This window comes from Anarrhichthys ocellatus, unplaced genomic scaffold (assembly GCF_004355925.1).
Source record: "Anarrhichthys ocellatus isolate YVR2014 unplaced genomic scaffold, GSC_Weel_1.0 scaffold4, whole genome shotgun sequence".
Taxonomy (NCBI): Eukaryota; Metazoa; Chordata; class Actinopteri; order Perciformes; family Anarhichadidae; genus Anarrhichthys; species Anarrhichthys ocellatus.
In genome coordinates, this window is record NW_022280034.1 from 4,449,281 (window position 1) to 4,465,211 (window position 15,931).

Genomic DNA, 15,931 nt, shown 5'->3' on the forward strand with positions numbered 1-15,931 from the left:
GAAAGGGGGGAGAAGATATGAGAGATGAGGAGAGGGAGACAAGAGAATAGAAGGGGGTAAGAGAAGAAGAAGTTTGGTAAGGAGAATAGGGGAGAGAGAGAAGGGAGTAAGGAAAAAATGGAAGGAGAGGAGAGAGACTGAAGGGAGCGAGGACAGAATAGGGGAGGATGGTAGGGAGGATGAGATGACAGAAAGAAGAAGGCACGAAAAGAAAGGGATGAAATGGTTGGTTATGGGATAAGAAGGGAAATAGTGACAAAGATGCCGGGAGGAGAAGAAAAGCAACATAAGAGAAAAGAGGGAGCAGAGATTTTAGAAACGGAAAAGAGTAGAAGGAAGTAAAGATATGAGTGGGGAATGAGAGTAGAGTAAGGAGTAGGGGGGCAGGAAGAAAGAATAGGAGGGAGGTAAGTGAAGAGAGAACAAAGAGCAAAGGGAAGGAAAAGAGAGGACGGTGAGAAGAATGGAAAGAAGAGAGAGAATGAGAAAAGAGGAGAGAAAACAGAAGGAAATAATTAAGAGGAGAGGAAAGGAAAGAGGAGAGGAGAGAAAGGGAAAGAGGTGAGTATAAAAGAGTTAAGGAAAGGAAAAAAGAGAAGAGAAAAGATGGGAGGAAAGGGAAGTAAACCAGAGGAAAAGAAAATGGGAGAGTAAAGTAAAAAGGTGAGAGAGAAGGATAGGAAAGGAAAGAAGTGAGATGAGAGGAGGAAAGGAAAGACGAGTTGAGAGGAGATGAGAGGAGAAAGTAAAAGGTACAGAAAGGAGAAAAGCAAACAGAAGAGCAAAAAGGGAACCAGGGTGAATAAATGTGGTGGAGAGGAGTGAAGAGGACGAGGGACTACTCAGTTAAATGAAATCCATCTTAGTCATTCCATTTTTTTTTTCCAAGAGTGATTTAATCAGCAGCCGAACTCAATGCCGTTTGAATGGACAGGACACCATTCAGCTCACCTCCATTTGAGTAACTCTGACTTCAGTCGGCACACATCTGTTTAATTTATTTCGCTGCCCGCAGATGATCCTAATCCAGTTCAATTTGTACCCGATCGAAGTTCACATTTTGCGAGCTGACGTATTAACGCAGGACGAAGCAGAAATACGCCGGTTAGAGCTCAATGAGACTGTAAACAGGAAAGATCCATTCATCTTGCTTACAGCATTGACCTTTTGAGCCGAGCGCAAATGAATGGGCCAATCGCAATGTGAGCGTGTGAGTGTGTGTTAATGTAATCACTCTTCAGCTGCAACTGCATTGGATTCAGTTGAGATGCTACGCCTCCTCTTTTTTTAGAATCAGCTGTTCGATTAAAAGCAAGCGTCACCGAGGGAAGATTAGAATTAGGTTCTCATTTTTTCAAGTATAGTTTAAAAGAATCCTTTCAAAAGCGACTTGTGATGGAGAACTAAAGATGCAGTCCTCGTTGTGCACTAAACTTTAAGTATAGTTCCCTACTCAAAGTGTTTTAATCATGTGTATGCTTTTACCCTGTGTACCCTGGTCTTACTTGTGAGCCACGTCACAAGACATTATTCCCGTTTGCCTGGTGATGGACAAGTTTAGATATGCTGCTGCCTTGTTGTCATTCTTTCCCTATTTGGGTTTGTTTGGCTCAACCGGTCTGATTATCCTTGGTTCTATTTAGATCAGGTTACGCTTTAGATCAGGACTTAAGTAGTCAAGATAGAAAGTATTGAGAGACGGATCGACACATTGATTGTCATCTTTTCATGTAATTTATTGACAATATAGAATCACGCATGCCTTATCCTTTAAACCGGCGAGATATGTACCCAGCCAGCCTAAGACATAAACCCGCCTAATCCTTTGTCGTGCCGGATCTCAGAATGAAGGGGCAGCTGAGGTTGTATTATGCAGGGTAATTTATATTAGTCCCTTATGCTGTGGGACATAATGCATCTGCATATAGTTAATATAGTCAGCTAATACAACCATAGATCACTGAGGTGGCACTTGCTGATCCCTGCCGGGGAGTTGTTTTCGCTATCTGTGAAGAAGGATATGCTTTCTTGTAAAGCTCCTCTGAGGCCCCGTTTCCAGCTTTAGTGTGTGTGTGTGTGTGTGTGTGTGTGTGTGTGTGTGTGTGTGTGTGTGCACGCGCCACAAATTTAAGTGGTAGAAAAAGTCTGTAGGTGTTGTTTTTCCTCTGTGGCTTGACTGTTTTTAAATCGCTTGACATTTGGCGATCTTTTTTTAACAGTGTGAGCTAGAAGAGAGATGGAGACGGCACAGGGGGAATATTGATAGACTGACCGAAATACTGACAAGTCTACACTGAGACAAGTGGAGACTCAGACACCATCTGTATTAACAGAAGGCAGTAATTGATTAGTCATTCATGCCACTGGACTCCCCACTGATAGGAAAAGGACAGAGACGTCCACAACAAAGTCGTTTTACTCGACTTCATCTTGAAGGCTTTCGGCGAGTCTTTTGTGTCTCTTCCGTTCATGTTTTATTAGTCGATGCAGAGTGATGAGCAGAGAAAAGAAGAGATGATGTAGCTGGATTCAAACACAAAGACGTGGTTCACTCCATATCTCACAGCTCCACAAAGACAGCCTGCTTTCTGAATGTCTGCGTGGACTTTCAATAACTGCATAACATAATCATCCTAGTGTTGTTTATTCAGTCTCTTACCTTCTTGTCAGAGAGCCCGGACACTGTGTCGATATATTGCTCCTGGATCATGAAGGCGGCCAAGTTGGCAGTGTAAGAGGCCAGGAAGATGACTGCAAAGAAGGCCCAGACCAGGACCATGATCTTACTGGTTGTTCCTTTAGGGTTTTCAATGGGGACCGAGTTGTTGAAAACAATGCCCCACAACAGCCACACTGACTTCCCGATGGTGAACGTTGGACCACCGGGAGCTGAGGAAACAGAGGGAGGAGGTTGTCAGACACACTGTTTCTGGGTAACATGGTGTTGTATTCATTATGGAGACATTTTTAGCCCACAGTGAGAAAAGAAGGGGCTCTGGAGAAGTGTTTCTTTAAAGAACTTGTTTCGAGAATCCTGTCCAAAAAGATAGTGCTCAAGGTTTTAATTCATAATCACTGTCAAGGTGAAAAGAAACCTGTGTTGACGGTCTGTATGAAACCAGACGCAAACTAAGTCAAAATAAGATGTTTTGTTGAACCATTGAACCACCCCGACCTCGTTCCTCTGTGGCTTTTGTGGCTCTGTAACAGCATCACACTACTTCCATCCTACAGCTACGAGTGGTCTTTTTCAGTCGAATGTAAATATATGTTATTAGTTCTTCAAAAGTAGTAAATTGTAGCAGAAATAAATCTAAAAAACTATCTTCTTATGTTTTTGGCTTTTCTCACTCTAGAGGTGAGTGAGAAAATGTGTTTTATTTATTTCATATACATTTATTTTAATTTGGTGAAACAAACCTTTAAGTTTACAACTTTTTCCATTGATGTATTGACCGTCAGAACATTTTTAATTTTAAGTCATTTATTTTTTTCACCATGTTCTCTCATCATGCGAAAAAACACGTCTCCAGTTCATCATGCAAGTATTCCAGCCTTGCTGCAAACTTTCAAACAACGGAACAATTTCACAGCCTCAGCCCGTTTCCATTGCTATCTGCCACCGTTGGTCATGTGCAGCGACGGAGGGTGCCACCGCCATCAATCACATTTCGATTAGCGCAGCGGTGAATGCTAATTAAAACAGGAAAATGACCTTTCGGACCCGGGGACGAGGCATGCTCTGTCAGCGCTGCATTGTAGGATTGATTAGCCCACGCCCCAAAATCCTGTTGAGGAACTCTTGACGCTGCAGGACGTGTAGCATGCAGGCTTTGTAAAATGCAAATAAAAAAAGATATGATATACATGGGAAACTGTGGGATAAATATGGACTTTACTCATTTGTTTACCTCTGTTGTAATCATTCACTCCTTTATCATCCACTGTACTCAGGAGAAATACATTCTAACAGTAAAAGTTAATCAAAGAGGTTTAAAACTCACTTTTGGCGCTGACCAGACTGCGGTTGTAGCCGACTGGACTGAGGTATTCGAACACAAAAACTGTCACTGCCACCACGGTCAGGCACATCACAAACATCATCACCCAAACTGCTGGGCTGTAGGGCTCTGGAGGAGGAGGAGGAGGAGGAGGAGGGAAGGAACAAACATAAAGGATTAAAGTAAGTCTCTTTTGTATTTCCCTCTCCTAAACCTTAGCCTGTGATGGGGGTCACCATATGTGGCAGGGGGATAGCAAGATGAGAAAATGAGAAAACAGAAATACACTGTTCAGGATTTTGTGCTGAATTTTGTTGTTTATGGTTTGGTAAAGGGATTTAGGTGTGTGTGCGGTACGTAAGGGGATTTAGTTGTAGGCTCCAGTTATCAGCAGGATAAAAGCTTAATGGGAAGTTTCCTGAAGCGTCTGCAGAGACAGAACACGTTTAAGTAGGCCATCCTGGGAGAAAGAAGATGGCAGCAACATTGGCGGACAAGTACTGTACATCAAACTCCAGGATAACGTATGTTATGACCGGTTTGAACTGACAAATGGATGCAGAAGGAGAGTTTTTCGTTTTTTCTTCTTACCAAGAAAGGCAGATGGGGAAACTGTCCCGTTGCTGCGGGCCACCATGACGCTGATGCCCGTCTCAACAAATGGCACAGAAAAGTCAATGATTTCCGAACGCTCCTCGTTGATGGTGAGAGAGCCAATGGCCATGTCAGCTCGTCTGTACACAACCTGAGAGAAGAAGGACAGAGACACATAATAAAGTACAGTGAGTCCTCGGTAGTGGTCAGCGGTGTAGAAACATGCTTTCCTGGATTTATGAACTATTTTGGTTACTGTGTAATTCTGTAAAAGAGGACCGAATGAGTATACTTTATCACAACTTCCCAGTGTCCCAAACGACAGGCTGCCAAATTCTGAATTTCATGAGCGATCCTTTTCGAACACGGAAGCCACAATGCAGCAACCGCTTTGTGCTCTACAGTCAGGCATATGGCTCTAATGACAGAGATATGAAAAATATTTGTCCCAACAGCCGAGCAACCGGAGAGTGAGAGCCTGCCGATCTCAGGAGTGCTCAAGCCCAAGCTTGCTTTTCTGAAAAGCAGAGAATTTTGCAGAGAGAAATATGTTTTTGTAAATGTAGCACACACACACACACACACACACACACACATACACAGATACAGACCCAGAGCAAAGCGCCTGCAGGCACAGAAACACAAGCAAGAAGGCTCTCCTGAGGAACACCTGTTCAGGGCGCTTCACTTTCAGATTCAGCCGTGTTTGATGTGGCTTGATGTGTGGGAGAAAAGTATGTGTTCGCTCCATATGTGTATGCATGGTCTCACGCCACTGACCTAAATAAAAACACATCAAAGAAAATCTCTAGCCCATGCAATGCTACTGTCACTTAAGACCCTGCGCTTCGTTACTGCCATCCTCAAAACTGTACTGCAATGCGTACAACTACCAACGCTTTGAGGTTACAGTACACCTGTGTGACAGCAGTGCAAATTGCCTCATGTTTTACCATTAAAGAATGAGACAGACGCAAATATGACTGCTGTTGGTTTGAAAGCTTGAGTCATCAAAACTTTGACTCTTCAGGAACCCAAACAGAATAAACAGTCTTCTTTAATCTTCATAACACAGTGCATTTTAGCCATTATCTACAGAGTTTCATTACACAGCTTTTTGAAATACTCGATTTGAGGTTTTTGAACCCACAGATAATTATCACTGAATCTGAGCATCCCATCAGATCTATGGAGCATTTTAGCATCTTTCGGCTTGTTGTTTTGGTTTTTTACGGCCTGCAGCTTTACTGTTTAAATTCACACTCACCAACCTCAATTTCTGTGAAAAAAACACTAAACAGGATACAGATAAAGTTAGCAACTAGCTTGTGAACACATTGAAGTAGTTTGCTGACATCAATTAATTCCGCTTTAAAGTTACGTCTAACTTGCTTTGTTGAGTGATTTTGACTACATAATGCTAAATTCACGGCTTCATCAGCTATCTTTTCAAAAGGTATTCTTTAATTATATATTGTTATTTATAGTTTTTCTTGACCTCAACAGGTTTATTTTGCTTAAATACCTTAACGGATGAATACAGAGCATTCACTATAAGTGTTCCTAAAACTATGGGTCTGCATTTCCTGATGTTTTTGGCGATATCCAGCATGCTTTGCACAACACTTACCTCGAATGTAATTAGGGCATATCATAGCCCAAAGCTACGTCTATCTTAGTTAACATTTTAAAACATCTTGCCCTAATAATTGTCCGTAGATGGCCGCTAGGCAACCAATCCAGCTACACCAGCTGCTGCATTGAGGGACTTATCCTTCTTTAAATAACTCAGCCCTCAGTCTCACCTCCCCAATCATGCCGTTCCAAGTTCCGCGGACCAGCTTGCCATGTTTTCCGTTGGTGACAAGGTAGAGGTCATAGGAGAACTTGATGGTGCGGGACAGTTTCTTCAGGATGTCTATGCAGAAGCCCTTGCAGCACAGTTTGGTGTAGGACTCATAGTGGCCGATAACACTGACATAGGGATGAGAAAAAGCAGAGTCACACATACAATTTTTTATCGTCTCGTGATCAAAGACCTCTCTCTGGCAGCCGGGACTATATTTAGCTTCTCAGACTAAAGCTGTTGTTTTGCTTCGTTTCAGAGAGTTGCTAAATAGTCGTGGGCTCTCATGCAGACAGTGACCATTGTCTACGGCGGTGACGTGAAGGGCAGGCGATGGCTGGTTCATTAGCTAAAATCAATGTCAGTTAACAAGGTGTCGATGGAGACGGAGGAGACGCCAAAACACACACACACACACACACAGTGTGACAGAGCCCACAGTTGATGGTTGAGTGACTGTGATGGCCTCTAATCAAAGGTCATTAAGGTGTGTGAGAGATACTCACTTCCACTCTGTGGCCTTGCTACTTAATGGGGTGTTGAAGAAGAGAACAAGGACAGGAAATAGTGAAAAAAACAAAAGGAATAAACAATAAAGACACAGGAAAGAAGATAAAAGCAGACAGATTGAAAAGGACGTCGTCAAACTTCCTGGAAAAGAGCTGCCAATGTGAAGGCCTAAAATCTTTGTGTGTGTAATTGAGATAACCTCAGTGTGCCAATGAGTCAGCATAAGAGCGTGTGAGTGAATAAATGAGAGACACATTGAATGAAATAGAGTCAAGCGAGCAATTAACATTCAGGTTGATTATTTTCAACAGCGTAAGAGTTCATTTCAGACGCATTTTAAGTGTTTTTGAAAGGCTCGCTTCTTTCACAGGAGTCAATAGCTCTGATAAACGCTGCGTTAATTAATTGATGCAGGAGCTGGCCACCTGTCGTCATTATACACACTCCACTAACAATACACGCACACACACAAACAAACCTAAATTGGGCCGTCTTACCCCGTCACACACACACAGACACATGCACACATGTAGCTCAGTATCCTTGGAGGATTAGCAGCAGTTGTGTTGTGTGGTGTGTTCTTCACAAAATGCCCAGAAACCAGTCCAGCGTGGAGCGAAGCACCATGAGGGAGTTAAACCAGAGAGAGGAGGGATTCTCAGGTGAACGGTAGACAGGAAACACACAGCGAACAACCAGACGCGGCCTAACAGGGCGGCGGCTTCAGTTTGCAGAGAAAGGAGGGCAAGAGCAAAGGAGGACAGATGGAGGAGGAGGAAGAGGAGGAGGAGGATAATTGAAATAACCACCACTGAGATCGTGTAAGATTGATGATGGAAACAGTCAACGTGAATGAGGACACCGTCATGCTGAATTCCTGTTGCCACAAAGATGAAAAACAAATAGTATCCTGTAGCATGATGATTTACCTTAATGAGGCCTGAGGGACAAAGCCATTAAAAAGAGTCCCAGAACAAAAGCACAGAAAGATGCAAACAGCCCAGTACATTAATACTGGAGTGCACAATATACTCCTAATGTCCATTACAGCGATTTATGAAACCCTTTCTGCTGTGAATGGTGGAGGTCAAAGTGATGAATTGTAGTTTACTTTACATAATCGACCCAAAGTGTTTTAGTACCTTTACCATAACTATGGTGAACCAGATATTTCCTATTCATTACAGTTTTCTTGTGAAGTGATATTGTCGACCAAAAACATAGTTTTAAAAACGCCAGCATAGGACATTGAGACGCCATTGCAACAAGACAAATGTCCACAAACCTTTGGCAATATGTGTTTGATTAAACATTATGTAAAACAGAAGAAAGAAATTGAGAACCAGCTAATGTTTGCCATTTTTTCTGGATAAATTACTTTTGAAACAAATGATCAATTATTCAAATTCTTGGCAATTTTTCAACTACTCAGGTCATAAACGACTTTTAGCATCTGAGTGTTGGGCTACAATAGTATACCACAAACTGAGGGTCTTTAAAGTAGGATGTCAGAGTGGCATTCCTGCTCTTAATCGGCGCAGAGAGGTAGGCTCAGCTTTCTGGCAAAGGAGGCCATCATCTGTCCAAAGAAAGGATTTTTTTTTAATGAGCAAGACAAAAAAAAGTCCTAATCAAGCTAAACATCTGCTCTGCGGGGAAGCTGTTCAGACCACACAGCACGATTAACTGATTTATACAGCAGCAGTCCTCTCCCTCTCTCTCTTCCCTTCGCCCTGTTTGTTGGTCATCGTCCAAATGTGACATGCCAGCCTGAGAGAGAGGGTGAAAGAGAAACAGAAAGAGGGTAGGATGGGACAATATTGTCCCATGCAATGACAGATGACCCGTGTTGGACAGATAAATCTTCTTTACTGGCAATCAATGTGCCATCGCGCCCAACAACAGCCGCTACATATCTCTTGCTATAATTAATGCGCCAGCCATGGTCAGCTCTGCAATCTGCATAACCCATACTGACACACACACACACACACACACAAACATGGATACATGTGGAATCACTGAGGCGAACATGAACATGACATTTACAGGATGAATTGTTTGTTTTCTGTTGTTTGGGTAATTAAAAGGTGATCAATCTGTGCATATAAGACATTAAATCTCTAATGATTCAACACAAGTTATGGTGGTAGGCTACATGTGAGGCTTGCTGGGTAACGGCCCTGCACACACCAGGCCGAGCGTCTGTCGCCCTAGTTTTTGCGGTGTGACCCGCATTGTTGGCACTAGTTTGCCCGCGTTGACAGCTTTTCATCTGATTTTGTCCTGTTGAATCTGTGGTCAAGATGGCACACACAGAAGGCTGCTTTCATTTTCCATCTTTATCTCATCTCATCATTCCAATACACAAATATTTCCACAACAACACAGCTATCTGAAATGAAGCAAAAGTGGTGAGCGAGATGGTGTGAAGGTGGTCGGCAAATGCTGCTTTTTTTCATGCATGTATCATAATAACAGCTATATCCGCAGTCCCATTTCTTCCACTTTCTTTGATGTCGGTTTGGTGTGTCTGGGCCTTCTTGCCTTCACCATAATCATCAACAAACTACAATTCATCCAAAACTCAGCTGCCCGTGTGCTCTCCCACTCCCGCACCAGAGATACCATCACCCCAGTCCTTCACAACCAAGCACCTATCTACCTCTCTGGTAGATAGGCCTATCTCTACCACTGATGATAGTTCACATTTTTCAATTTAAAAAAATGTCATAATTAAAGGAACTTAAGATACATGCATGCAGGTTGCATGCGCCACTGTATTTATTTGTTGTGTATTTTGCTTTGACAATGTGAGGCAGCGACCAAATGTTGTCTTCTAAATATTCGATTTTTCCACATGATCATAACGTGTGCAAATTGAGCTGGCTGTACATTTGGCATGGTTCTACTCTTGGGTAAGCTCTGTGCTGCAGGCAAACAACACAGCAGCACAGACACATAGCAACATGATCGATAACAAGCAGAGAGAAAGTCCTTCAGTGAGGACTAAGTTAGAAATAACAAAACGCCAGAGCGCAGAGAGCAGCAGGTAAAGGTTGAGCTGAGCCCTTAAATAAATTACCAAATCAGTGCAGTGAGATGTGGTGTATGTGACATTAAAGTTGCAGAAGTGGCAGCAAATTATAAGTTTTGTCTGTTCTTGTGTGATCTCTTGGTATGTAGAACAATGTGTGTATCCTCTGCTCCTTCCAAGGAGCTATTTATCGTGCATGAATGTCAGCACTTTTCTTCTGGTGTGGTGTGCGTCCACGGTTATGCCCCTTCTAGGGTCGGCTGAGACACGACATGAACAAGCCCCAAAATAGCTGGAGACATAATTCAAACTGTTGTGTCTGGGAATCAGTTCCTCAGTCAGAGTAAGTTACTGTCAATGGAAAGAAAATGTAAGCTTTTAGAAACCATAATCTGGTCTAAATAGAAACATCCTTAAGAATTATTCTATTATTGGCATATCCAAGATGAAAACAATAATATGTCTATGATCAGAAACACGTTTGCCACCTCTGACTTAGGAAGAGCAGGTTTCATGCATCACACTTTGTCTCAAACGTAATTTGCGAAGAACCGACTTTCAAATGAGAAACTGCAAACAGAAAGATCTTGAGATGTTACTTAGCGTTTACTTCCCGTAAGTCCAGGTACAAGTTATTGATGAAGACGAATCAGTTATAATCTTCAATTTTAAAAGAAAAGAAAAGAAAGCCATGTGGATAAATGAGTGAAGTCAGGCGCTAATATCACACGCACACCGAAAACAACCATCAATCTGAAACAAGGAGACGATTCACATCCAACACCAAACACCAGAGATCTCTGAAACAAATCACAAATTGTCAAATTTGTAACCGTTTGCTGCAGCACATGAAGGTGCAATACAAGCTTGAATTAGAACATTGAGTGTTTGTCATACTTTGAGCTCACATGTTTCATCTCAAAAAGACACGCGCTGTTCATTTCAGCAGGATTCCAGAAAGATCGTCGCAGATTTGAAATGAGAATCACTTCTCCTAGTAGCGGTTGTAAAATACATTATGTGTTTTGTTCCCGTGCTCCTCTTGTCAACGCGGAAACAATAAAGCCAAAGTGTTTGTTTGACAGAGTGCAATTAAATCCATGCCAGACTTGTGCTCCTATTATGCGTGTTTGAACATAATGAAGACATTGCGTATTCCTGACGAGCACCGGTTGTAGGTAGTCGGAGGTAATAGCTGTTAAATGGCTGTTGTTGCCATGCTGCGCTGAATGTTTGACACCGGAGGTGTGTTTTTCAAGTGCGTAGACACTCAGCACACACAATTACTCTGCGTTTAATGAAGTGTGGAGGTTTGCAGTGTCTACTCGGAACAAAACTGGGTCAGAGGATCGGAGAGGGAGGGCGCAGATGTCTCTGTGTAGGACTGGGATAGTCTCAACTCAAGATGACACTTTACCTTGAGGAATGTAATGTGTCTTTCTAAACAAAAGAAGCCAAAATGTTAACGTTGTCTAAACGCGTCAGGCATCCTACCGACTACTTGTCTGTCTAAATTTGACAACGATTTTTTTCGTCATAGCTTGACAGTTCATTCCTCACCTTAAAAGCACCAGCTAACGAAACAATCTCAACTCAAGGTCCACTTACTCTCTTGTTCTGGAGCTTCTGGGCTCATTGGAGTTTTGCTGATTTTTTAACGACTGTTTCTAAAGTCAAGAACGAACTGTCTAGCTCAACTCTGAGGTCAACATGGATGAGGGGATGCTCGCAATCACGGAAAGAACTGCAGTTTCAGGGCAACAGAGAAAACTGAATCTGCTGATGAGGACGTCGTGATACAGTGGAACGTTCCAGTACAAGTGAGTAAAGGCCTCTGTGCAATTTTGTGCAATCCAAGCCAAAAGTTGACAATCTTGAGATTGAAACAAGGTGAAATCTTTGGTCGTCTGAAGTCGTGCCGTGAGACTCGTCCACCACCAACTGCTGCTACAATTCATACAAAGTTTACAAACCAACCAATCAGAACATTGATTGAACTGAGACCGCCTTCACAGTATCCTCCTTGAAGAGGTCAGAACTGCAGCAACATTTATAGCATAAAGAACAGTTGTGTGACTTGGATAAAGGCCGTTGGCAGAAATGCAGTGGTCCCAAAAACGAATGTTGTTTGACACAGATTGCAACCAAGTTTTAAGTGGACCCGGAGGTGAAATCGTTTAATCCACCAACAAGCAAACAAAATGATGAACTTGACCAACATTCAACAACCAGATTTGGGTTTTTGACAGTTTTCGATAGCCCAAACAGTGCTGCGGATCAACAGCCCCCTCATGTTTGTGTTTGTGCAGATGTAACAAGCTCGACATGTGTTTGCGTTGCTGTGTGTACCTCTCCGTCTGATTGGACTGGCGCCTGCAGGGCACCGTGTTGCGGACACATGTGCCAGTGCCCGGGTCCACGTTCTCAACCATGACGAAGGGATGCTCCTCCAGCGTGGCCACGGTCAGGTGACGGTCATCGGACACTTGCTCCAGGAAGCTGCCATATCGAGGCCAGACCGGGTAGCGAACCTGAAGGATCCCTCGAGAGTACGTGCCGACCTGGAGAGGGAGAGACAAAAACATTAGCGTTTTCCTGCACGTAGTTGAATCTCGGCTTCAAGCTTCTCTGCATATCAACCCCTTCTCACCTGTCTTGTCTTTCCCTACTTCACAGGGTGAATGATTTTATTTTAAATTATTTTAAAAAGGGAAATTTGCATGTGCTGACCTGGAGGAAGAGGATTAAAAGATGAAAGAAGAGTAGAGTTCATTAATGCATGAATGAGGAGACTTAAAAGTGTTTGACTAAGACATTTTGAAGAAGAAAAAAGCCAGAATATAAAACAAAGAGCAAACTGCCTGCATGATGTTAATAATACATCCCAGCATGTGTCGCTTTCAATCTGTGTTCATTTTGTTGACTGATTATTCAATCCCTAATTTTCTTTTTTTTAACTGTACAAACAAATTGAAATGTCACTGTTCATAAATGGGATCTGTTCAAGCGATTAGTGTCGTTTATTACCTGTGTTTTTATGTCTCTGTGTGTTCAAAATATTTGCTTTTGTAGAACTAATCTAAAGGAGACATGTCATGAAAACCTTTTTCAGTACTTGGGCTCATACATTTGGGTATCCAGAGTGCCTACCAGCTCAGAAAACATGTAATTCAACAAGCCAATCAGATTTTGCTCCCATTCCTCTGTCACATGTTGCTCATTATATACCTCTCATCCTCTCATGGAGGATCTTAAGCCGAAGCTCTGTCATTCTCACACTGTTGGGGAGGTGCCAAAACTGTTATTGATTATTCCATATTAGGTTAAAGCACAGCATGAGGGTCTTGGAATTAATTAACTAATACTTCATGTTAGAAATCAAAGAAAGTGCATTATTAGATGTATTTCTTCCCAGGGCAGCTAATTCAAAATAATGAAGCGGTTTAGCTGAAAATATACAGCTGTCTGTTTGATGGATATCACACAAAGGATTGAAATCAACAGATGTATAAGCTTGATTTACTTATATTAAGGTTTTTTAGTTAATATTCAAGATGCTGTCATCAAGTCATGAGAAGCAGTCCCTTATGTGGGTCCTCATTAAGAATCGAAAGCAGCTTGGTGCAGTTCCCCACTTAGCCAATCAGGGCGAGACGACGCCCTTTCTTGAGGGCTTAAGAGAGGTGGGAAACACACACGCTCAGGGCATTGTGATCTTTCCTTTATGTGATAAGAAACTCATTTCAGCATATATTGTGAGCCAGAATCGCTGGTCTTTAGACCTCTTTGAGACTTCTTTGCTGGCTAAACTTTTCTGAGTAAAGTTGAATATACAACGCCCTTTCTTCTCATCAGACCTGTGCAAGCTAATCCAGAATGACCCTCCCCTAAAACTAACCTTTTCAGACTACATCTCAGCAACTTTTGCTATAAAAAATGTCTAAGCATTTGCGTTGTTGCACTGAACATTAAGTGATATGTTTAGAACGGATACATTTCCAATTTTGGATGATATCTTGCTCTGATCTCCTCAGCAGTTTGACTGCCGTGATGGTCTCACATGTGGCATGTGGTGCTGCTGCTGCTGCTGCCGGCCCTTCTTTCTACCTAAAGTTTGCCTTTCATAATCGCCAGAATGTTTAATTTCATTATAAATGTCATTTATTTCTATTTTAGACAGACAGTGGTTAAGAAGCGCGAGCTCCTTTGTAAATAACAATAATCCAAGCAGGTAGTCTATTAATTTATGGAGCCGTGCAAGTAACTGCATTTGCCATTTGTCCTGCAAATATTTCAGCCTTGAGTTAACAAATGAAGGGATTATGTCCACAGAAACAAAGGGCTGAGTTAAAAATAAATATCGTCTTTTTTGTGTGTGTGGCCTGTTTTACATATATAGATCCTTTTCCATGTCTATTTTTGCTGTGAACTGTTCGTCGCACAGAAAAAAAATAGGCAAGCTTTTCTAATCTGTAGAAGAGATGCAGCCGAGCCTCAGCTGAGCTGCACTGCTCACACTCTGTGTGGCTTCTCTAACCTGTTAACATGGGCGCCGACATACAAAGCAAGAAGTGCTGCTCACATAGGAAGTGGCCCTGGTTTAATATCTCCCTGTTCACAACATTAAGTTGTTTTATCCTATTTACACATTCAGCAAACATGGAGGTATGTGAGAACATGTTTCTGGCAACCAATCCAATTTGAACTTCTCTTTTAGCTCTGTGTTTGGTCTCCACCAACTCCTGAGAAAGATATCTGGTTCTTTAGCTCCTAAATATTACTATGTACTATACTGACAAGCTAATCTTTTCTTTTTGATTATTCAATTGAGTTCAATTTATTTGTATTGCCCAAAATCAAAAATTTGCCTCTGCATACGACATCCTCTGTCCCAGGATCCTCGCATTGGAAAAACTCTCCATAGAAAACCTTTAACGGGGGAAAAAAAGGCAGCTTTAAACCTTTTATTCACTGTTAATTCTGCATGTGGAAGAGTAAAGGTGAGAGAAGGAGATGAAGAACTATAAGGGGCCCAGAAGAGAAAGGGGACTTTCCTGCCCAAAATGTCACCCAGCAGCACCTTTCAAACAATGCTAAGAAACAACAAGTAAAACTGTCACGAGTGTCACAATGGAGGGCTTGAAAATAGCAAGTACACTAAAACCTGTCACACGATGTGAAGAGGAGTGGAATAACATGTTGGGGGAGAAGCGATTGCAATGAGGACAGAGTGAAAAGGATTCACAGATTTTAGACGCTCGTTTTAAAGTGGTCGACAGTGTTTGAACCACACACAAGCACCTGAACACGAGGACATAAGGAATGCATGAAGTGTTGGCTGCACAACCGTTAAGATCTACACACACATACGTACAAACCAAAACCTCCGCTTTAGCACAATTACATGTCTATGCTCATACACACACGCATACATACACCCCACCCCGGCCAGGAGGTGACATTGATAAAGTAGGTTGGTCTTTCATGGCCAGAAATAAATGAGTTCAACTGTTGCTGTGAGATTACGTTCAGGTCTCTCTGTTAAGTCTCACTTTTTCAATACACCCTCGGGCTTTGAAAAGTGTGTGTGTGTGTGAGTGTGTGTGTGTGTGTGAGAGAAAGGGAGTGAAAATGCTCAAGAAAATTGCATGGTGACAATGAAACAAGAGTAAGAGAAGGAAATGGCTTCAACGGGAAACACACAGACGCAAAACATCGATTTGAAATTACGCCTATACTTGAACCTTCCAATATCATTGGTGAATTGTTCGAGATTTGATTTTTAATACACACACTTTCCCTCCACCGGCCTTCTATTCTGCTTTTTCTAAAATACATCTGGACATCTCAAACGCAACGGGCATAAACTTGTTGCATCCAGCCAGATTATATGTGCAGGTCAGAGGTTTTCAAACTGTGAGGTGCCAGTGGAATGGGGGAGAT

The 15,931-nt window shown here is 42.2% G+C and overlaps 1 protein-coding gene across 1 annotated transcript in view; it reads right to left on the bottom strand.

The window, feature by feature from the left end:
• Nucleotides 1-15,931, bottom strand: part of LOC116381366 (glutamate receptor ionotropic, NMDA 2C-like) — a 43,941-nt gene that overhangs the window by 5,927 nt on the left and 22,083 nt on the right. Inside the window, exons 8-12 of the mRNA XM_031843460.1 lie at nt 12,338-12,549; nt 6,401-6,569; nt 4,593-4,746; nt 4,005-4,130; nt 2,660-2,889 (exon numbers count right to left, since the gene is read on the bottom strand). Coding sequence (XP_031699320.1) covers nt 2,660-2,889; nt 4,005-4,130; nt 4,593-4,746; nt 6,401-6,569; nt 12,338-12,549 — 891 coding nt within the window. The remainder of the gene's footprint in view (nt 1-2,659; nt 2,890-4,004; nt 4,131-4,592; nt 4,747-6,400; nt 6,570-12,337; nt 12,550-15,931) is intronic.